Source organism: Scardinius erythrophthalmus, assembly GCF_964197995.2.
Source record: "Scardinius erythrophthalmus genome assembly, chromosome: 20".
Lineage (NCBI taxonomy): Eukaryota > Metazoa > Chordata > Actinopteri > Cypriniformes > Leuciscidae > Scardinius > Scardinius erythrophthalmus.
This window is the reverse complement of record NC_138240.1, coordinates 4,887,622-4,911,083: the sequence shown is the minus strand read 5'-3', so window position 1 is coordinate 4,911,083 and position 23,462 is coordinate 4,887,622. Positions and strand designations below refer to the sequence as shown.

The 23,462-nt window shown below is 38.2% G+C and overlaps 2 protein-coding genes across 3 annotated transcripts; one reads left to right on the top strand and one right to left on the bottom strand.

Moving 5' to 3' along the window:
* Positions 1 to 1,024: 1,024 nt before the first annotated feature.
* On the bottom strand, positions 1,025 to 9,617 carry LOC308680984 (uncharacterized protein). Of its 2 annotated transcripts, none has more exons than XM_081349487.1 (9): positions 9,180 to 9,617; positions 8,571 to 8,744; positions 8,323 to 8,480; positions 6,723 to 6,921; positions 3,841 to 3,937; positions 2,980 to 3,151; positions 2,746 to 2,895; positions 1,537 to 1,658; positions 1,025 to 1,287 (listed from the first exon to the last, which is right to left on the bottom strand). In XM_081349487.1, the coding sequence occupies exons 1-9, from the start codon at positions 9,413 to 9,415 to the stop codon at positions 1,222 to 1,224; spliced, it is 1,374 nt and encodes a 457-aa protein (XP_081205613.1). In that variant the 5' UTR covers positions 9,416 to 9,617; the 3' UTR covers positions 1,025 to 1,221. The 2 variants fall into 2 exon arrangements, with proteins under 2 accessions (XP_081205613.1, XP_081205612.1); XM_081349486.1 differs by having other exon boundaries at positions 1,035 to 1,290.
* Positions 9,618 to 12,453: 2,836 nt separating this feature from the next.
* On the top strand, positions 12,454 to 23,078 carry mecp2 (methyl CpG binding protein 2). Its single transcript, XM_081349485.1, has 3 exons — positions 12,454 to 12,589; positions 19,053 to 19,421; positions 20,503 to 23,078. Exons 1-3 carry the CDS (start codon positions 12,558 to 12,560, stop codon positions 21,731 to 21,733), a joined length of 1,632 nt encoding a protein of 543 aa, XP_081205611.1. The 5' UTR covers positions 12,454 to 12,557; the 3' UTR covers positions 21,734 to 23,078.
* Positions 23,079 to 23,462: the final 384 nt, after the last annotated feature.

The following is a 23,462-nucleotide window of genomic DNA, read 5'->3' as shown; positions in this document are numbered from 1 at the left end:
AATTAAACATTTACACCCCATAAAAATATGTGGATTTTGGAATAGAGCTGAAGTGGTTGTAAACATGGACTCGTCCCATTTGACCTACATTGCACCAGTAGCTCAAGTTGAAGAGGTTTCAGAGGGAGAAAAAAAAAACCTCCGATTCAACTTTTAGCCAGTTTTGCATTTGGGCGGATATAATTGGGTGTCATTAGGTTAACAGCAATCCATTGTCATATAACCTTTTATGGCACATGATTCATCGTGTAAATGAATTATGACTGCATTTAAGATTCAACTTAGTAATGTTTGAATTGCACAACATGTCCAATCGCATTCTTAAATATGTATAAAAAAAATTTTTTTTGTCCAACATTAATTTAATAACTCAATTTGTCATGAAAATGTGTAAAAACAAAAAACTCAATGGGCCTAACCAAAAGATGTCATTTCCTGTAAGCAATATAATTAATATCTTTTTCAATTCTTGTTATCTCAGAGTAAAAAATAACTTTTGACAAGCCCATGACAGGTTTTTTGACATTACCCCGACCCTTTGCCTTTCTGTCAGCAGTGTGAACCTTCTGAGTGTGTTTTCCCATAAATGAACATGTTATGGGTGGAAAGAGCGCCATCAAACTCTGTAATGTTTATACAAGTTGAGTTGAGCCAGTAGATTCTGTCCAGCTGCAGGACTGGATCTCTTCACACGTCTCTCTATGCAATGCGCTTTTTGGATGTTTATCATCATTGCAGGTATAATGAGGTTCAGATGATTTCAAATCTATTCCTGCATCTGTCATATAGTACAGAATTCAAACCATGTTTGACTTTAAAAGAGCAAAAGGGACCTACCCACCACTAACTACAGTATTTGACTAGGAAGGTGGTTTGAGCCTTTTCTATAATTGGTGGCGTCAATTACACAGTTTGACCATTAGATGTCAGTCTTGCTTAGAAAGTCAGATAAACAATTTACCTGTCATACTCGTAGTAAAGGGGAACAGGTTTTCTGATACAGTAGTTAAAACCGACAGTTTCTAAAATTGTTTCACTGGAATTTATTTATTGGATATGTAAAAATAAAACAATAAAAACAACATACATTAAGAACCGATGAAACGTCCTTGATCTCTCTGACCTTTCAAAGGGTTCAGTTCTTTCTGATGATCTGGCATCTCTGCCATCCAAAGATCTGGTCCAGTGATTAGCAATAAAACATTTTCCAGATATTCTGCATCAGTCCTTCACTCGGCTAACTTCTGAACCGCACAAAGATTTCCGACTTCTCAGGCTATATCTCGGCTGCTGGGGAAACGATGCAAATATATTAGCAAACGGACATTTGCAATCAAAACACAGACATGCACAATTGTTAGAGTTTCATGACAGAACTTTGTATTAAAGGGCCCATTATCAAAAACTTCCTCCAGAAGTTATTTAATAACAAACTTCCTGAAATGAAACCACATTAGGGTGAGTAAATAATGACTAAATAATGAAGAAATATCCCTGAAACATGAATACAAATGATGTATTGTTGTGCTACAGTACCTCATTGTCATCTACCAGCACACTGTAGACCGTGGCGGAAGACATCCGCGAACGAGACCCTGAGGTGCGCCGCTGACGTCTCTTCAGGGCTTCTGAGGTGCACTGTGTCTCGTGATGTCTGGCTGATGATGACAATACAAATTTGCCTTGAAATTAGGATTCATTTAACAGGGTTTCTGCAGGTTTTATTAAGGTAATTTTCCTGTAGTCAATAATTGTATCACTTAAAACTCTTCTTTGATCACCAAAATGACATATTTAAACATTTTTCCCTGAAAAAAAAAATCTTCACGCCTTAAAATAGCTTGATTGCAACTCTACACCCTTGCCTCATTTAGTATATGCAGTTCTATGAATATGCAAATGAGCCCCGCCTCCACTCACGCCAGCTCACAGATTCACTGGTTGACGATCACAAGTTGATGTGATTGGTTGCAAGGTAGTTGTGACTTGATTTCAAACCGCGATTTTGAGACTGTTTTAAGGAGAAAATACTCAGCAATGGTGTTGACTTATGAATTTGCACTTGGTTTGTCTCAAAGCATATCAAAAACACCACACAGACATATAAACAACATTAAAAACTACCAAGTAAAGAAAATGTAAGGAATAAACTGTCTAACGATACATTTACATGATATGCAAAATAACAAAATATAAAGTTTGCTTTCTGTGAAATTGATCAAAATGAACCAAGTTTATAATTAAAACCAGAACAAATATCTGTTAATGCACTCAGAAAAATCAGCTTCATTCATAGGGATGTTTTCATAACTCATTGACAGATATTTGTTTTTGTTTCAAGTATAAACTCACTTGATTTTGCTCAGGTTGCCAAGACTTCATTGTACATTTGCATCTCAAGTAAATGCACCTTGATTTAAAGACGTTTCTATATTCGTATTGGAATCAGGACAAAAACACTGAGGAAGGAAGCAATGCATGCAACATTTAATCCCATGACTTTCTGCTTTGATTTAAGAGCTTTATTTGTGTAAAGGCGAATTAAGACTCACAGAAACCCTGTTTAAGGCTAGTTCAACATATCAGAGTGATAGCTGAAATATTAATCCATATTACATAATGCTGAACTGCATATCTTTCATAAAACAAATTTACATCACCATCTGAGCACAGGTCACCTTGTGAAACATGCAGATTGACTCCTGCTCAGATTAAAATGTCAACACTTTTGGAAGCAGTGCTTACTGTCATGAGACGGAGAGAATGTCGACAGGGCCGCACTCACGACGCTAGAGGGATGCAGAATCACTAAACTGTCATCTCTCTCCTCCCACTTGCTTTCCCACTGTTTTCGTCTGGATCTCTTCCATTCATCCACAGACGCCGAGATACATTCTAGAAGGTATCACATGAAAGATCAAGAACAGATTCTGGAACTAAACCCTTTAAATATCAATGAACCTGCTCTCTTGGAGATACCTGCTTTCTGCAAGGCCTGCTGAAGATCAGAGCGGGTCTCTTTGAGCTCCTTGAGGATTTCAAGACTCTCTCGGCTGATGTTCCGGTAGCGCAGAGAAAAGTACAGCAGAACAAGGCAGCCGACAAGGACCATGGTTTTTCTTAGAAGCCCAACTAAAAAAGTGATTTTCTCCTATGCAAAAAAATCCCAATAAAACCATGATTGACAGTATGCAGATTCATTTTTTATTATTTAATTCCACACATTTTAAACCTAGGCAACGGTGGCGCTTGACTTTTTATTAAAAAAAAGTATATATCAGGGCGCCAGGGAGGTTTTTGTTGCTGTTTAAAGAAATCAAATCAAGTGCAACACTCTTGTTTATGCAATTATCATACTAATGCAAGGGACAGAGAATTTGATAGAATTTTGTAAGTGCGGAAGTCATTAAAAGTTGCATTTTCAGTTGAATTTGGGGAACCAAATTCATTGTTCATTGCAAACAGCTGAACGTCTGTAAAGTTTGCCAATAAACTTGATTTGCAATGGGGGTTGAATAACTTGATTGCAACTGTACATATCAACAATGTGCAAGAAAGTAAACCATGGTTTAGGCCCAAGTACAACTACTCCGTAACACTGCACAAAACAGATTAAAAAAAGATTTTAAGAAGAGGGGAGCATTTAATGTTCAATAGCAAGAAAGAAAGACAAACTTCAGCCTCTTTATCACACTCACAGAAACAAAACAAAAACAAAGTTGATCAAAACAATGGTTAAAAAACCCGACCGTAAATTAGTCATGTAAACAAGAATCAAGATTATACCATATACATTTCTGGACCAATTCTAACACATTCAGTATAATGCATTAGTCTTACCATCTGTTGAAAACCATGGTCTTCATTTTCCAACACCGTCTTACAGATCATCCTTTCAAGGTATATATTCAAAGCCACGAGCCCAAAAAGGAAAAATCTAAAATGAAACATGATGCATCAATGTCAATGTCGGAGTACTTTCTATTAAAAAGGTCAATATTAAAGGAGAACTCCGGTCAATTTTAACATTGAGCTCATTTTTTTGTACATTTGGAGTGCTGTCAATACAGAGAACAACGACAAAAATCGGTGTTGCCTACACCGTGTTATCCTCTTTTTAAAATTTGCACCCTGTTAACTTCAATGGGGCAAGTTTTAAACCTGCTTTTAGCCTCTTAACATCCTTGATGTGTTATTACAAGTGCACAGCTAATGTGAGTGATTCCTTCTGAGTGAACACGAGTGAATCTGACTGCAGTAGATGTGAAAGATATGTATAAAAATGATGTTATTTAAGCCAGCGCAAATACCTGTGTTTACATCCTGTTTTCGGTTGAAGTCCAAAGTAGTCGATTGCCGAGTTCACGCGCATAGGTTTAGTTACCTATGATCACGCGCGTGAACTCGACAACTTGTGAACTCGTGAACTTAAATTTTAAAAATAGAATAACTCGGTGTAGGCAACACCGATTTTTGTCGTTGTTCTCTGTATTGACAGCACTCCAAATGTACAAAAAGAGTTCTCCTTTAAGGTCATTGTACTGAGAAACAAACTCAAACTTCAAAACATCCTCCCAGTCCAAAGAGACAATTTATTGGAAATAAGCTTTTTTTCCAAACTTGCAGAAGATTCTGTGCCCAGTTGTTCAAAAGTAATCTGATTAGATTTCGGCTATCAGTTGGATCAAATCTTGAAAATGGGTTGTTTAAAAGAAAATTAAATCACAAAATCTAGGCCTGGTTTCACAGACAGGGCTTAGATTAAGCCAGGAGCAAGCCTTGAGTGAATTAGGACATTTAAGTGCCTTTAAACGTGTCTTACATTACTGGTGTGTATTTTTTTAAAGATATGTCAGTGCAAGTTGCTTTCAGTTAAGACAGCTCACACATGCATTTTGATCTGAGACTAGGCTTAAGCCTTGTCTGTGAAACCAGGCACCAATCTTGGTTTTGATCTGAATCAAATCATCAGTTTGTGCTGTTCATTTTAGTAGGATTACTAAATCCTGGACCTTCCTAAATTTAAAATCCTTAAATCCTAAATTTGGACCTTTGATCCAAGAAAATTATAAAATACAGGATTATCCTGATCCCAGCAGAATAGTGGATTCCAGCAAAAAAAAAAAAAAAAAAAAAAAAAAAAAGTAATAAAACTTTAAAACGGGTCAAAAAATACAACATTCGTATCATGTAATGTATACACACATTTAGAATTTTATTTTGCTCTGTTTAACCGTTAAAGAGATAAATTAGAAGTAGACATTAGGCTCCCTATTAACAGTACAGTAAAAAAAAAAAAAATTGGCATAAAATTATCCCCTAAACAACTGTCAATATCAAACTAAATGAATAAAAAAAATAAAAAAAATTAAAAAAATTATATATATATATATATATATATATATTTTTTTTTTTTTAAATCGCTGTATATAAACAACATTGGTACAATCATCAGACATAAGTCAAGTCAAGTAGTTTCTAACAATTGCATCCCTTGTTGCATGTATATTTGTTTGTTTTTGTTGTGGATCACATGGCTACGGAAACCCTACTGGGACATGGTGATGGGAGGAAAAATTCATTTTAATGCTTTTGCATTCTCTCAAGAAACATTGCGTTCACTCTCAAAACTTTTGAGTTCTTTGCGAATGTACGCAAAGTTTCTTTGGGGAACGCAAAACTTTTGCAAGAGAAAGCAAAAAGCGTTAAAATATATAATTTTCCACCCATTTAATTTTTTTCTCCATCTCCATGTCCCTTTATTTGATTGTTTAAAGGAAATTGAAGGAGGATGTTTGTTTGTTTACGTTGTTTTCCTTCTCTTCAAATAAAAACACCCACACTGACTCTTCTACCTGTTGTTCTTTACATAGCATTGTGAAATTATCCAATTTTGCTTTGTAAAACGGCCCAAAATTATTCTGATCCAGATTAACCCTTTTGAACAACTGGGCCCAGATGTCTGACAGATGCACACATTTGAGCATATGCACACGGTGCCTACTCTGATGAGGGGAAATCAGCCAAACCAGTGCTGTAACGCTCCGTTTAGTTCCTGTCTCTATGAAGCCCCTCCTTCCAAAAAGTGCGATGCGCTCTGATTGGTCTGCTGGACCAGTGTGTTGTGATTCATCCACCGCTTTGAGCATGTTTGGGAAATATCACGCCCCTTACCATAACCGTGAGGTTCAACACACTACTAACGCAACTTAACCAGGCCTCGCTCTTTATTTTTGCACATGCTTTTAATTATTTAAATGAGGAATTCTGTGGTGTGTACGTTCCCAGAAGAATAGAGAATCACTATTTCTTAAGAATAAGAAACAACAGCAACATTACACAAGAAAGTTGAAGAAGTAAAAAAGTATAATAGGACCCCTTTAACAGTCTGAATGGCACATTTCAGTGTGGATTGTTTTGTGATCATCTCACAATATAATACAGGCAGTTATGGAAGGATATGACAGTTAAAAACAACATTGTTACAAAACCTGTAGCTTCTGACTAAAAGTGAAGGACCATTTCTCATTTCAGATGCATAGAGATTTACACAGAAAAGGGCCACTTAATTCTTCAGAAAAGGGTCTGAAAAGGTCATGAAAAACTCATTTATATTTTGGCAAAAAAACTCAGCGGGAAAAAAATTATAATCTTTTGACTATTTCTACAGCATTATCTATTCTACAAGCACTGTCGGCACTGACTGACAGGTTTATACTCACCTGGCTCCAGCTGTACGTCGCACAGAGGTCAGAAGATAAGAGGCGCCAATGCCCAGAGCGTTGTAGAAGAGGGAACTAAACGTGTGAGTCTCAGACATGATGAAGCTCTGGAGGAACGCTACGCGGTTAAAGATTTCCGCAAATGCCACCTGCTGCTCCTGCGCAGAATGCCTCATCTCCGCAAATACATCTTTCAGCCCTGAAACATTCAAGCATTTTAGCTCAGTTTGGATTATAGCACACATGCAAAGAATGAAGTAAAAGACAAGACAAATTGAGGTCAAGCACATGCTTCAGTTTTATTTGCAGTGATTGCCTCATCTCTACAACATGCTCAAATTAGACTAAAATGATCTACAAAACAGTTGGAATGGAGTCTGCATGTTAAGTGGTTAAGCACGAATTAATTGCAGAATAAATTTAATTAATTGCAGAAACTTGCAAGAACCGTAATAAAATGTAAGGGGGCCTTGGATTGTGCTAGAAAAAAAGCCCACCCCCCGCCATCACGCCGCGCAGACGCCAGGGTCTCTGTGCGAGTTCTTGTTTTTACTATTTATAAAGGATTTAGCAAGTTAAGTAATATCATATGAGCAAGAGTGCTGTTTTCCAGAATATCAGCATGCTTGCAGATGTCATTCCTTTAATACAACAGTTCAATGAACAATAAGTTAATATTAGGTGACTTACATTCTATTGTCTGTTTTTGCTCTATTTCGCCAATAAAAATAATTCCAAACAAATCCACAACAGAGCCATTGCATGTCTCCGAGCAACACAGGGATGTTTCCTTACTGAATGAATCCATGTTTTTGAACAAATCATTCTGATGAATGACTCAACGACTCACTCATACCTGAATGAATCAGGCATTTTCAATGAATCGTTTGAGTGAATAATTCAATGACTCACTCGTTAAGACAATGAGTTGCCGCCACCTACTGGCGGTTTAGTTTCATATTTAAAAGTAGAATTTCACAATGGTTTAAAGAGATAGAATGTGTAGATAGTGGTAGGTACAATGCATTTATAAATAGACTATTATGAGTGAAATATGAGATACCATTGTTGAATAATAAAAATTGCAGTCGCACTGCATGAAATGCTTGTCTGACTTTTTATTTCTTATATGGGGGCCTCCAACTGTTTCTTTGAAACAGGCCTCTGAATTGCAAAGGCCGCCTCTGCTAGGGATATATTGCTAACATATTAGTTATTATCAGCAAATATTAAAGGTAGGTTTTTTTTTATTACTGATATTGAATCATTGTGCACACTAATTTCCCCAATTTTCACATTTAAATTACCTTCTTTAAAAACATTAATAATACTGTTAAATGTAATTCTATCAAATCTTAAAATAAATGTTATTTTTATTCAATACATTATACATCCATATACTGGCCAGAATTTCAACATCCTAGTAGCATCCCCATTAACTACATGCCATGAAAGTTTCTCAGATTACCTCAGTATTATCTTTCTATTTTAAATGTATATTTTGACATTTTATTGCTAACTCTTTTACTGTCAGTGATTCCAAACCAAATGACACACTTCCATAAGCATATTCACTTCTCATTTAGATAGCAACCAGCACCTTGAGTTGAGTCCTGCAGGGTGCTCTTGAGTTCCTCTCCATTGCGAAGGATGCTTTCCTGGGATTTCAGCGCGGCACTTTGGGCCACAACCAGATCTTCTGCCATCCGCTGGGTAGATGCCAACTGCTCCGCCACCCCTGCTGAACTCTCAGTCAACCTGAAACACAGATGAACATCGGCTTACATTAATACTTTATACACATAAATACCCTTCATATTCAAAATATGCACCTAGGGACCTTTGTACCTGTAAATGGTGTTCTCAGCTCTTTGTTGCCAGCGCTCACTCTGCAAATAATGACATATACTGTGTGCATGGGTAAAAAACTCAGTGTAGGTGTTGAAGGCCACAGGATCCATGTCTTGTGTGCAGGTTTTGACATCACTGCCTTCAGGACACTCTGGGAAACTACGACCTGACCTGCAATAAATAGAGACAGAATACAGGGAAATTTGAATGTTCAATGAAGTCACAACACTGTGGCTAAACTAGTGCTTCTCAACTGGTTCAGTTCAGATACAGTCATAGACAGCAGGGAAAAGACTATGATAAATGTCTTATGGATGGATGATAGAGAGCAATAGATAGACAGACAGATAAATAGAGATACGAATAGAACGATAGACAGATATATAGAAAGATAGATGACAGACTAAACTAGCCAAAATGGAGCTCAAACGAGGCTAAACTGGTTTGCAGATCTCCCAGTCTGATCTGTTGGCGTTTTGGGAATTAGTCAGGATGGGTGATCAGATGAAAACCAGCTTGGCCAGGCTACGAGATCTTCTTAAACCACCTAACAACCGTAGATGGTTCAACGAGTTTCAGTTGATTCCAGTAAAATGAGCTCTTGACCTTTGCAGGTGGCAGTGTGTGAAGGACAAGGCAATCTTGCTCTGCACATCATCACTGAAATCTTTGCAGCTTGACTGTATTTTCTCCAGCGCTCGAGACCAACACGCGCCATAACGCGGCTGCTGCGACAGTTCACGCACTCGCAGTAACTCCACGCGGCCCTTGTCCTCTAAACTTCTGTCGCTACTCACGGCACAGACAACAACTGCGATGCCCAAAAATGCCGTGGTCCACATTGCAGACCACGTGGAGTTTATGAACACACAACAGAGGTGATTTAAAATAAATAATCTGTATTATATGACTAATACAAAAACCCAAAAGCTTCACAGCACGCGCACCACGCCAGCGTTGAGCGTTCAGTTCATTTGTCTCATTAACCATGGATGTGGTTCCGCCTACAGGCTGAGTGAATGTGGCCTGTGGTTGCGTTAGTTCACGCGAGGTTCAATGTGGAGTCAATTTGATACGTTTGCAGAAGAGGGGTAGGGTTAGTGTAAGGGGAGAGAATAGGCTATACAGTTTGTAGCCTACAATCATTATGTCTATGGAAAATCCCCATAAAACATGTGCGCGTGTGTGTGTGTGAGAGAGAGAGAGTGAATTATGGGTCAAATATTGTGTAAAATGTGTTTAATTTCAGCAATTTTGTGTAAATTCATTCACAATCATGAAATTGTATGTATTCATCATATAGGCCATATAGGTTCAACCTTCACTAAAGCATTTGTTGATTATATATTCCTTTGCCATCACAGGAAAAAAATACATTTCAATAATACACTGTGTTGACTGTATTTTTTATCAAATAAATGTAGCCTTGGTGAGCATGAGACAAAAACATAAAAAAAACAACAACTTTTGAACCAACCTATACTGATCACAGAAAACTTTCTACATTTTTACATTTTCAAAAAACATCAATATTATTTATAAGCTGTTTTTCTCATTGGGACCAAAAATGTAATTGTTTGTTAAAATGTGTTACAAATGTTTTTGGTACTGAGAAGGAAGTACCACTTTGTACCACCGCATCTAAAAATGGAGAGCTGTTAGGCCTCGCATTATATCACTCCATCACTACTTTTTGTGTGTCTTCCAGGAAAGGTCAGAAATTAAGCAGTGCTTGCTGTAAAATTTCTATTGAAAATTACAAAAATGCCCTAGATTTAAAATGTGGATCCAATAGGCCTATATGTCCTGGTAGTGCAGTAATCTGTTTATTTTTTTCTATTTCATTGATCTATCGTGATGGGTAGGCCTATGGATTTAGTGCCTCTCAAGACATTAGCTGTCAGATTTATTGTGTTTTCACTGTTTTACATGTTTCACACTGTTTCAACAGCAAGTGTTGTTGAGTGTGTACCCAAGCAAGTGTTTTCTGATTGCAGGGGGACAAAACAAAGCTCAAATTAATGTAAAAAAAAAAAAAACAATCCCAACAACTCCAAAAGCTAAAACAGAAATCCAAATCTCTAAAAATCTTACCATGTAAAATCTAAACATGGACGGGACATATATTTGAAATGAGAATGTTTATTGATGCTATCGCGCGCATTGATGTTGAATCCATTTTAAAGGTAACTGTTATTTGTGTATTTATTTTCTGCTTTTTGCCAAGTCTGTCAATATACCACTTTTATAGGCTTGTGAGAAAAAACATGACGAACCCTAGTACTCTCAATTCCTCTTTTGATTTTTTTTCTTACCTCATTATCACATTCATGTGTCAAAAGAGGAAGTTGGAAAAAAAATAATTACAAACTTCAACCATGCAAACATCCCACAGCAGGCACTTGCTGATTGTTCACATGAAAATGTCAGTCTGTCATGACAACTCTCGGGAGATTGGTATGGTAATAGAGACTGGTGTGGTAATGTATATGGCAATGTTAATGTATTTGGTCTTGGCGGAGTAGATCTGCTACGCTGCTGCTGCAGAGCAAGTATTAGACTTGCTACTGCTAATACATTCACAGACATTGCTGTGAGCATGTAAGACATGCTGCTACTGCACATGAAACATACATTAAATAACACATCGCTGTAGCAGATCTATACAGGTGGAGCTGGGGAAGGTGGAGGGTTTTTGAAAGCGTACCAGCAACACCCCAGTATTTGTTTGAATGTTGAGCCGCAGCTCATTGGACGCTGATGTAATAGCAACCAATCAGCTGTGCGATGTAGATAATGATGTGGTCTACCAAATGAGTAAAAGACTTATCAGCCTGCGCCATCTGTTTCATGCCACAAATGTGTGTGTGTGTGTACTTGTACAACTATCTTTGTGAGGACCAGTTTGAGTTTTAGACCATTGAAGTGAGGACAAAGAGAGTAAAGTGAGGACATTTTGGCCAGTCTTCACTTTCTGAGACCCCTTTAAAGGCCCGTTTGAGGGTCAAGACTTGGTTTTAGGGATAAGGTTATAATTAGGTTAAGGGTAGGTTTAGGTTAAGGGTTAAGTTAGGCATTTAGTTGTGATGGGGTAAGCGGCTAGAGATTGCATTGTGTCAATGAATGTCCTCATAAAGATAGATGTACAAGAATGAGTGTGTGTGTGTGTGTGGTGTCCTGGTAAACCCTAGAGACTAAATGTCCCCATATTAGCTGTCAATATCCGAAATCCTTGTCATTTTTGGTCCCCATAAGGAAAACAGCTTATAAATCATATAGGCTACTAAGTTGATTTTTTTAGTTTTTTTGTTGAAAATGTAAAAATGCTGAAAGTTTTCTGTGATGGGTAGGTTTTAGGGTATAGGGCTAGTCTAAAGGGATAGCATTCAGTTTGTACAGTAGCTATAAAAATCACGATGTCTATGGAAAGTCCCCAAAAAACATGCAAACAAAGCGTGTGTGTGTGTGTGTGTGTGTGAATTAGATAAAACTGCAAATGTATATTCAATTTGAAAAGTTTTTTGTTCACTTAATTTTTTTTAATTTAATTCATAATTTGTTTCCTTGTTTATTAGTGGAAGACTAGTCTTCCCTATATGAGGTGCAGACCTGTTTGAAAAGGGTTTTGAAAATCTGCACTTTAATCACAATAAGACAAAAATATCTGAAAACACATTCAAAACCTTGATATGAATTTATCTCAAGGAAACAGGGCTTTATCACAGAATGAAATAATACAGTTATGCACTGTTATTCTGGTGTGCAATGCAGCTTTCCTCGCCCTGGACGTTGTTCCCCTCTCTAGTTATCCACTTCTCAGCTCTCGCGAGAACGAACTCGTTACCCCCTTTCCCTTCCACCCCACCTCTCGCGAGAACTCACGTCCGAAGGATGGTGTTGTGTTAGAGGGAGTGGGAGAGGAGGGTGAGGGGTACCCACAAAGATGTTGCGTGATTTTTTGGAAATTTATTTATTTAAATAAAAATGGCCGCCGCAGAGAGCGGAGAGGAGAGACTGTAAGTGTGAACCGCATCCATTCCCATTGTCACGGCTTCCAATGTCAGGCGTCGCGAGCGGCGATGGCGTAGGTTTTGATCGTCGCTGTGATATTTTGTCAGGCAGGCTGAGGGGGGAATGTTAGCCGCGCTAGCCCGCGAAGGCGTTAAGAATACGTCACTCGTATTTCTCCCGCTCTTTTTCCACGATCAACGGACACATTGTGCGGCACGAGAGCTGCGCGCTTTATCCCAATGTGTGTTTGCTGTCGATTTCTGGCGTTACTTGAAAAACTCCTCTAAAATGTAGCGCGAATGGCTGCCTGGGGGTTTGGACGCTCACATGTTTTGTTTTGCTGATATTCGTGTCTCTTTCGCGTGAACGTTACGCCGCTCCCGTGTTGTTTAATTCGAAGTGTTTGCTAGCTGTCAAAAACAGCAGACTGAAGTAAGTTAGCTAGCTTGTGGCGCTGCAGGACAAGGCAAGGGACCGAGATGAGATTTGCTCCAGATAGATTATGCCTGTCCTGGTGTGGAATTACTTGACTAAGTGCTTAGAAACGAGGTTAAGATGCGTTTTAGTTCAGTGTTGTGGTGTGGCGCCGTGTAGGTTGCTGTACATCATCAGGTACCAAGTTTGCATATGCAAGCAAGTTGGCCAATGTGCTATTTCTCTGTCTGATGTCACTGCGTGTGTCTGTGTTGTTATTGCTGCTCATTTTGCCCCTGCAGCATGCAAACCATGTAACTCCAGGTGCAAAACACTGTTTTTGCGACTGTTGTTCTTCATGCATCAGTGGAAACTGGAATAGATAGTGAGCAGCTTGCTTTAGCAGTGCACAAGGCACTCCCATGTGATAGCAGACTGGTGATATTGTTGAGCTGCTGACTTCCGGTAACCAGCTAACGGATCTAGCAGCATCATATTTGTCTATATGTGCGTGTGTGTGGTCGACCGCAAGGCTATTTTGCACAAACGGAGTAACACGGAAAACACACTTGCTCATGTCTTTTACACACACTTGTGACATGTCTCGAAGGCTGAACTTGAATCCTGTGCAACTTCTTGCTGCTGTTGTTGCATGCTCCATGAATTACAAGGGCAGGTACTGGGTCATTTGGTCTAGATGACATTGAGTTTGGAATATTTTATAGTTTTATCTAATTCTGATTATGATTTTTTAACGTTTATCATGCAGTCACTAAACTATAATGTTGTTTGAAATGGGGCAAATATATTTTTCATCATAGTAACTCATTAGAAAGTTCCAATAAACATGTTATAATCTTTCTGACTTATGTTTTTTCAACCATGCTGGCTAAACATGATCCTTGATGAATGTCCAGCATGGTATATTTGTTCTTATCTTACTTGTTCTTATTCATGAATTGTTCTTAAAGGGATAGTTCGCCCAAAAATTAAAATTAGCCCATAATTTACTCACCCTCAAGCCAGCCTAGGTGTATATGACTTTATTCTTTCAGCCAAACACAACCGAAATTGTATTAATAAATATCCTGGCTCTTCCAAACTTTATAATGGGAGTGAATAGAGTTTTTGAAGCTCCATAAAGCACATCCATCCATCATAAAAGTAATCCATACGGCTCCAGGAGGTGAATAAAGGCCTTCTGAAGCGAAGTGATGCATATTTGTTCGATAAATACCCATTTTTATAACTTTTTAAACTATAATCACTGGCTTACGGTAACGGCCGTTGGCGAGTCTTGTTCTGGCAGAAATGTGACCTCTGACCCGACGCATGACGTATTGACGAACGCTGAAGCGCAGAGGATAGAGCAAAACAAAACGCTGGTCACGAATTAGAAGTCTAAAATTAGAATTTTTAAAGGGAAATGTTATTATAAATATGGATATTTTTCTCACAAAAACGCATCGGTTTGCTCTAGAAGGCCTTTATTAACCGTCTGGAGCCGTATAGATTACTTTTATGATGGATGGATGTGTTTTTTGTAGCTTCAGAAACAAAAAGGCTCCATTCACTCCCCATTATAAAGCTTGGAAGAGCTAGGATAATATTTTTAATATAACTTTGATTGTGTTTAGCTGAAAGAAGAAAGTCATACACCTAGGATTGCTTGTGGGTGAGTAAATTATGGGATTATTTTCATTTTTGGGTGAACTATGTAAGATCAGAACATGAGCTGTCTAATGCAGATATTAATTGATTTCCAGCTGAGTTTCAAGGCCTCCGCCGTCTCCTGTGAAGCTCTTACTTAGTGTTAAATTGCATAGTCAACATTCACAATAATGTGAAACTTAATAATGACCAATAACGATTAGCTTTCATCGTGATTCTTTAATTGACCTGCCCCCAATAAGTTGTGATTTAAAGAAAACTTACAGTGTGGTGGTGTTCATCTTAGTTCATGCATAAGGTCAAACCTATAAATTATTCCATGGCTAATGAACAGAATATCTCATCTAGGGGTGGGCGATATACCGGTACACACAATTAACCGGTAGAAATTTGTCAGCTGGTAAAGATTTTGGACTATATCGTCTCTATTGCAGTTACGTTGCTGTGCTGTGTGGTCATAAAAGCTTATCATTTTGTATGCATTTTTAAGCATTGCTGTTTTAAAACAAGTGATTTTAAACTGTTGAAGCGCAATAAGCAGCGAATGAGAACTCGTATTGTGTTCGATTGTGCGCTGTATGAAGCTGCTGCTCATAGAGCATGTGAATACTGTACTTTTTGACACTTTATTGGGCTTGACCAAGTCAAATACACACACTTATGTGTCAGAATGGAAGTATCCACAGTCATTTATGTCTTAAGTGAACGTGAACAGTTGAGTTTATCAGTGCATTCGGTCTTAAAGTGACAGTAGCCTAATATACCTGTCAATCAAACTGACTGAATTACTCCTGACTGAATCACTTTTGTTACTTTAATAAGAATACTTTTATATTTAATTTACACAGTGAAGACATTTTGTACATTAATTACTTTTGACTTGACTTTTTATCATTTATGTAGTATTTCTTATTTAGTGCTAGAAGTTTTTCAGGTCTATTTAATTTATCTCTTTGTTCTATTGTAGTTTTGTCCTATTTTTTTGTAATTAGTTTCTTTGTTCTTATTTTATCACTGACTGTTTACTTGTCTTCAGTAAGCTTGTGTTTTGTTTTTTTACTTAGCCTAGTATTATGAAAAATATAGTATATCATAAAAACCTTATTTAAAGCAAAAATAACTATATTGTGATATATATCGTTATCGTGAAATAAAACGACTTATATGGTGATATAAGATTTTGGTCATATTGCCCACCCCTAATCTTATCTATGCCAAATGAACTAGTATCTGCCCTCGTGATAAACTCATGGAGCATGTAACACAACATGATGTTGTAATTTACAACATTAAGTTGTAAAATGAAGTAACAAGATTTTAATGTGTAGGGAAAGTGTTTATATTAGGTCCTGTGACTGTTAACAATAACTTTCACAATAAATGGTCCTGCATTTTGACTGATTTTACAAATATTAGATGAAGTACAAATATTCCATGTAGTTTCTCATTTTTCAGGTCATAAAAGTTGCATGCATAGTATTTATGTGAAATGTAGAAGTTTATATTTATATTTAAAAGATATTTATGAATGGAGTTTTGCTAGTCACACCACAGGGCATGTGAACTTGCCAAAAGTGTTTTATGTCAACAAATGTGCAACAAATGTGACGAATTGATGCAGTTTTTAGTTTTGTTTTTGCACAACAGGCATCTGATATGAAATAAATTTAAGATTTGCCTAAAATAACATTATTATTACTGTATTTTCTTGAATTCTTTATTAACAAAGTGATTGCAGAAACGTATTTTCATGACACTTGCTCTCAAAGATATACTAAATCAATAAGTCTAGTAAATGTTGTGTCACTGAAGATGTAGCGCAGGACAGGGACGTGTTTGTTCATGTTTATTTAACTTTGTTGTTTTATTCAAAAGTGAATACATCAACTATATCAACTAGAAAGAAACCATGTTTTACTATCACCTTTCTTGATCCTGATTGGTTGAAGGATTCTTTATCTCTTGTCAATCATCAAGCTTTCAGATCATATCAAAGTTGCCTGATCCGCTAGACCCTCAACATTATACTCATCCAATAAAGCATTGTGAATGACACGATTGAATAAGGCAAACATGCGAACTAAAACTGATTGATTTTTAGTAAAACATTGCATTCTAAGTTATGTATACTCCAGAATATTCATATGGAAATAAATAAGTATTTTGAGATTAGAGAGACAGACTTGATCATGTCATTTGCAGGGCTTTATGGGAGTGGGCGGTCGCTGCTGAACTCTTTTACCACGGTTTCCATTTCCACATAAATGATCATGTGTGGATCTCATTTTAAGATTGTGGATAGTGTCGTTTTTTCACTCGCAATTCAGATGTAAATTAAAAAAATAATAATCATTTAAAAAGAAGAAGCATATAAGATATGATCGCTTAACAGTCACTGAGCTCTTGAAATGTTTATGTTATTGTTACAAATCAATTCCTATGTGGAGAAAATGTGATTTCTGCTTCTGGAACTGAAAAACTGGTAAACATTGCATTGTGGGAAATGCTACTCCACATAGTTTGCTCAGGCTGTATAGTGCAAGTTAAATATGCTAGTTATACTTCACTTGCATACTGAAAATATGCGTACTGTCTGTGAGCAGTGTGTATAGGGTCATTCCATGTCAAATCGACCAATTTTCAGAAGCTTTCCCGACTCAAATTTTTGATTTTGTTAATATTTTTTCTGAAGACAAACTGGGTAATGCAATGTTTTGTAGAGGGAGGGTCAAAATGACAATTTTCACATGAGATTTGGAGCCAAATTACAGGGGGGTAAAAATTACTTTAAAAAAGATGGCAACATCATTATTTTATATTTACACATGGTCATTTAGTTAAATCTGTTGACTTTAGAAATCTTTGTTGCATTGTATGCCAGCGGCGACAGTTCAAAAATGGGGAAAAGCACTTGTGCATCAAGTTTGCATGCCTGTAACTCAAGATATATTTAGATATATTTTAATATCCTTTTAGATTTTGGTTGTTATCAAACACTTCATTTTAAAGGCCCTATCCGGGTTCAATCCCAGAGATACGGAGAGTGTGTGAAAATTGTAATTTTGACCACCCTCGACAAAACAGTGAATTACTCAGTAAATATACATTCACGACATTTCATATTTTTGCTTTCTTCTTTTATGCATTTCTTTCACCAGTTTCGGAATGATCCTATACTCAAAAATCGGCTAGATAGAATTGAAATATGCACCTTTCTTTGCAATATAGTATAATGATGTGCTATTTCGTACACATGAAACTTGAATAATCTTTAATTAATTTTTTTTTTTAAATGTGTGATTGTGGTGTTTTTTTTTTCTTTTTTTTCGACTGTTACACACTTTTGAGTGTAACATAAAAGAACAGATTAACCAGTCGTTCCAGCTTGACACATGAATGTGTTCATCACTTGACTTTGTCTTCTCAATTTTAACACTGCACTATTATTGAAAGTGACAACATTTGAGCTTAGAAGAACATGCTGGTTCTGTTACGATGATCCCAGTCTCCACCCTGACAGAATAACTTAAATGATAAGGAAATCTAGTAAAAACAGTGTGCTTTAAATCTGGTTTTATTGTGGAAGTTTTGTATCCCAAAACTAGGGAAGCAGTACTGTACGATGATGACTAAAGAAATCAAATATAAATAGAATAATTATATATAAAAATAAATAGGCAACATATTTTGGTTAGTTATTTTTTTCTCTTAAATCTCAGTTGCTGGAGATACGGAAATTATTTAGTTCACATTCACAACGTATATTTTTTGTTTATTGTGTTGTGATGTTTTAATGGGTTTTAATATTTTGTTCATTGTTCGTTTCTCAAACACCAAGCCACCATGTGGTCATGACAAAAACATACGTATTTAGACTAAACTGCAAAGTCTAAGGAAAATAAAGTTGATCAGTAACCTCAGACAGGTGGGAAATTCCTTCATCGCCTGAAGACACAATGATTCAGCCTCCACGTTGAGGTTTTGTTAGACACAAGCCTCTTTACACCTCCAGGGTGGTTTCCGTGTGTCTGTATGCACAGTAGAAATCAAATTGAACTTATCCTGAAGTTACGAAATAGACATCCTGAGGATGACGTCCAAAGATGTAAAGATGCGAATTGCATCAGCTAAGTTTTACGCTAACACTTTAAATTCAGGCCACTTCCCGCCTGCTTGCTGGTGGTATTTAATCGAACTTGTGTGACCTGAAAATGAGCATGCTTTGAAGCCAAACTATTGAATTGATGATGGCTAACATGCAAACGCAGCACTCTGTCCAGTGAAATACCTCATAGACATTTAGACATGCGGTTGACTAGAATACAGACCCGTAATACTGTCATCCTGTCTCAGTGTGCCACTTATCTCTTGTGTTGTCAGCAGAGGTGAGGACAAGAATGAAGACCAGGAGGGCTCAAAAGACAAGACACAGAAGCAGAAGAAAAACAAAAAGGAACGGCAAGATGTGGAAAAACTCGAGGCCACAGTATCTGTTCCTCCTCCCCCGCGCCTCTTTACGCAGGGGGATGTCGGACAACAGGCGGAGGCAGGGAAGTCTGAACCCATTGACCCCGAAGTTGGAGCCGCTCTCAGCGCTCCAGAATCTTCTGCATCAGCCAAGCAGCGGCGCTCCATCATTCGGGACAGAGGCCCACTGTATGACGACCCTTCACTGCCTCAAGGTTGGACGCGCAAGCTGAAACAGCGCAAGTCGGGCCGATCTGCTGGCAAATTTGATGTCTACCTGATCAAGTTAGTACAAGTTACAGGAAGTTAGGATTTTTTTTGAGGGCAACTGTGATGATATTCATTTCACAATGTTGCATTCCAAATGACAGATGCAACAAATCAGTCATTATTAAAGTTGCGTTACTGTGTTTGGAGAGTCACTGACTACTAATTAAAAGATTCACGAGGCGGCATGTTGCAAACACAACAAAACTAAAGCTGTTAACACAGGAAAACCAGATACGGCCTCAGTTGATGTCCAATATTCCCCGTTCGACTGAAATAAATCCATTTTATTTACATATATAATAGATTATTTATTCAAACCTTATTCATGATGTACTTCTGTCCATCATGCCAAAGCCAGCTAGTGAGGTCTCTCACCATATGTATATGTAGTTGTAACATTATGAATTAAATTGTTTTGGCCCAAACTAAGTCATACCAATGTTACTTACCGGTACTAATATGCTAATGTTTTAAGTAAGAATCCCTCCCATTTTATTGTTGCTAAAGTCTTAATCACAGATTTACAGCTGATTTATAGCTGGGTATAGTATTGCCAGCTAAAACTAAGACCATTAAACAACATTTTTGTTACTTAAAATAAAATAAACCTTAATGGAAATAAAATCTAAAGTATATTTTAAAAAAATATTTTATTTCAGCTAGTTGCCAAGGCAAGTTGCGTAACTGGTCCCAGCAGTATTTGAAGCTTGATATATTAACTCATTAGTTATTTAATAAATCTGAATTGCATGTGTAGAAAGAGAGAGCGGTGCAAGATTTTGTTGTATGGCTAAATAATCAAAGGACGTGAAGTTTATTATTCTTCCAAATAATTTGACATGATGAATAAGGGTGCATGCTGTTGAACACTGACTGATGTGTCACAGTTCCCACAATACTTTATTTTAAAGCATACTCAATAAGTTGCTGTGACATGAAATCAAAGAAAATATTCCGATTTGTACCACAGGTGCGTATGATGTACTTGTATGGTTGCAAATTTTGCACACATAGACTTTCTCAAGTTCAAATGTTCTTTCAAATTGATATTAAATTACTGTCATTTCATAGTAATGTGTTTGTTTTTATTTTTCAGCCCAGAAGGGAAAGCCTTCCGTTCCAAAGTGGAGCTCATGGCGTACTTCCAAAAGGTGGGCGATACCACCACGGATCCCAATGACTTTGACTTCACAGTCACGGGCCGAGGAAGCCCATCTCGTAGAGAAAAGAGACCGCCAAAGAAACCCAAAGTGGTCAAACCCTCCGGTCGTGGGAGGGGCCGCCCAAAAGGCAGTGGCAAGGTACGGCAGGCTACGGAAGGGGTGGCGGTAAAGCGTGTCGTAGAAAAGAGTCCGGGAAAACTCCTTGTAAAGATGCCCTTTGTTGCCCCTAAAACTGAACCGGGAGCTCCATTGGGGCAAGCGGCAGTTGCCAAAGTGCGCCGAGGGCGCAAACGGAAATCGGAACAGGAACCGCCGAGCACCCCCAAAAAACGTGGCCGCAAGCCAGCAGCTGCTTCGCAGTCGGCAGTGGGGACAGGTTCAGCCGCCGCCTACGCCGCCGCGGCCATTCTCACCGCAGAGGCCAAGAAAAAAGCTCAGAAGGAGTCTTCCTTAAAGCCTGTTCAGGAGAGGGCGCTTCCTATCAAGAAACGCAAAACTCGAGAGACTTTGGAAGAGTTGGAGGGATCTACCACCTCTGGAACCACACCGACGGAGACGTTTGCAAAACGACTGATCACATCAACTGTGACCCCTACAGGTGAGGAGGTAGAAACAGGACAGAGGCCTCACAAGCATCCCGGCCGGAAGCACAAAGAGGCATCCACAGACCCAGGGAACGGCAGCAGCAGCAGCGGCAGCGGAACGGCAACCAGCGGCGGAGGACTGAAGAGTCACAAGAAGAGAGATCAGCGAGGGCAGCACTTTAAACACCACCACCATCATCACCACCACCAACACCACCACCTGCAGGCCATGCCGCCCTCCACCTACACTCCGCAGGCTCACCAGCTCTCCCTGGGTCACTCCACGCACGGGGGGCCGCCGGCGCCTGCGACCATGGAAAACGAACCCCAGGACTTAAGCACCTCCAGGCCGAAAGCGGAGCACGTGGCCTGCAGAGAGGAGGCGAGAACTGACAGCTCCTCAAGCAGGGACGCTCAGAACGCAAGCAAGATGGCCTCCGCTGACCTGAGAGGGCAGCAGACGACTGTGATGGGAGAAGGCAAGGAGATGAGAGACATTGTTCCTCCCTCCGCCGTCCCGAGGCCGAGCCGAGAGGAAACGGTTGAGTCCCGGACACAAGTGAGCGAACCAGTGAGCTGACTGACTAAGTGACCGATCGGCGGCGGCGTTGCGTGTGAAGAAGCGGAGGAGGTCACAGCAAGACGAGTGATTTTTCGTTCTTTTTTACTGAGGAAAAAAGAAAAAGGAAACAAAAATATACAAAAATGTAAACGTACTGAAACAAAAGGCAGCTGTTGTGTCTCGTTCTCTCTGTGGGTTGGACGCGAGGCGATAATTCTCTTGCTTCCGGATGAATTCTCTGCTAACCTTTTTCTTTATGGTTTCCTTTTATTTCCCACTATATCTTTGTATTAGTATATCTTAGCACTCACTTAGACCCCTTATTCCTTTGTCAGTGCTTGTAGGATGTAAAAACACACTCGAGTGGTAATGGATGCACAAGTCACACGCCATAGTAAGTGAAACTTTCTGATCAAATTGCTCTCGAAAGAACTAAAATGCCTCATAGTCATGTCATCTCAACCCCTAGCAAAAAGGTGTCCTATCAGTGTGTCCTCCCTTTTGTGTCATAAAATGAAGCAGCAAATCAGACGTAAAGAAAGCGAGCTGAAGAAAAAAGGGCCACATTTCCGATCTCCACCTTTCCATTTGAGTCGGACGCAGCTGTTGCAGCATTTGAATTAAAACATGCTAGCTTAACTCTGACAGAAAAGAACTTCCTAGTTGTGGGTTTGTGCCAAGATGACATTTCCAGCCCGTGAAGATCAATTGAATTCAGTAGTATTATTTCCTTTTGCCTTGTTGGTATTTTTAGCGCACATGTGTATATTAATTATGAGTAGTTCGTTTTAGCCTAATCACCGTTTCGGATGTGCCTGAGAAAATGCAACTAGAGCGGAAAGCTCTATTTTTCATTTTCTTTGGTGGGGAGGATAAAGCACAAATGTATTTGTTGGGGAATATTGAAAGCACAGTCCAGTGTAGTGTCTGGAGTAGATGTTAACTCAAGGAAAAGAATATTAGAAAAGGAATTTGTTACGTTTACCTGCTTTTTCCCATTAAGTACAATTTAAATAGTGGCCTTGTGTTCTTGTGACACAGATCCCTAACAAAAAAAAAAAAAAGCATACCATTTCAAATGTAGCGTTTGGTTTTACTGTGTGGTTATAGATTAATACCATAGAGCTGCTGTTTTAAAAATGATTCCGACAGGAAAGTTAATAGATTGCTATATATTTATATAATGTCTCGTCAGGCTGTAGTTGTGTCAAATGCATGGGTTGCTGATGTTTGCGTGCTTTGCGTGCTATTTATTACAGTACTCCGACATTGTCTTTCCTATACGTAAAGGTTTCTCTAAAACCAGATACAGCACTATTGATGAGGGTTAAACGTTTTAGAAACGTATATATTTTGAATTATGAAACAAAGAAAGGAAAGAAAACTTGCATACATTTCAACTCAATGTCATCATGAAATATTTCCATTAGTTTTCTAATCTAAAGTCTTCAAAATAACAGAGAATTAGCTCAAAAATATCAAAAAGAAGGACTGCACATTATGGCTCCATGCAGCAAAGTGGTTAGATATTGGACAATGAGTGTCTTAGTAATTAACTATAATATAATATTATATATATATATATATATGATTAGGATAGGATGAAACTCAATTCTAAAGAAATTTTGAACCAAACTGAGGAAGTTCTTCTTTGTTTATGTAACATTTAGGATTTTACAGCACTTTTTCTGTTCCATTTTCGCTTCTTCTCCTAGATGAAATGCACCTTACTTTTAAAACTATTATT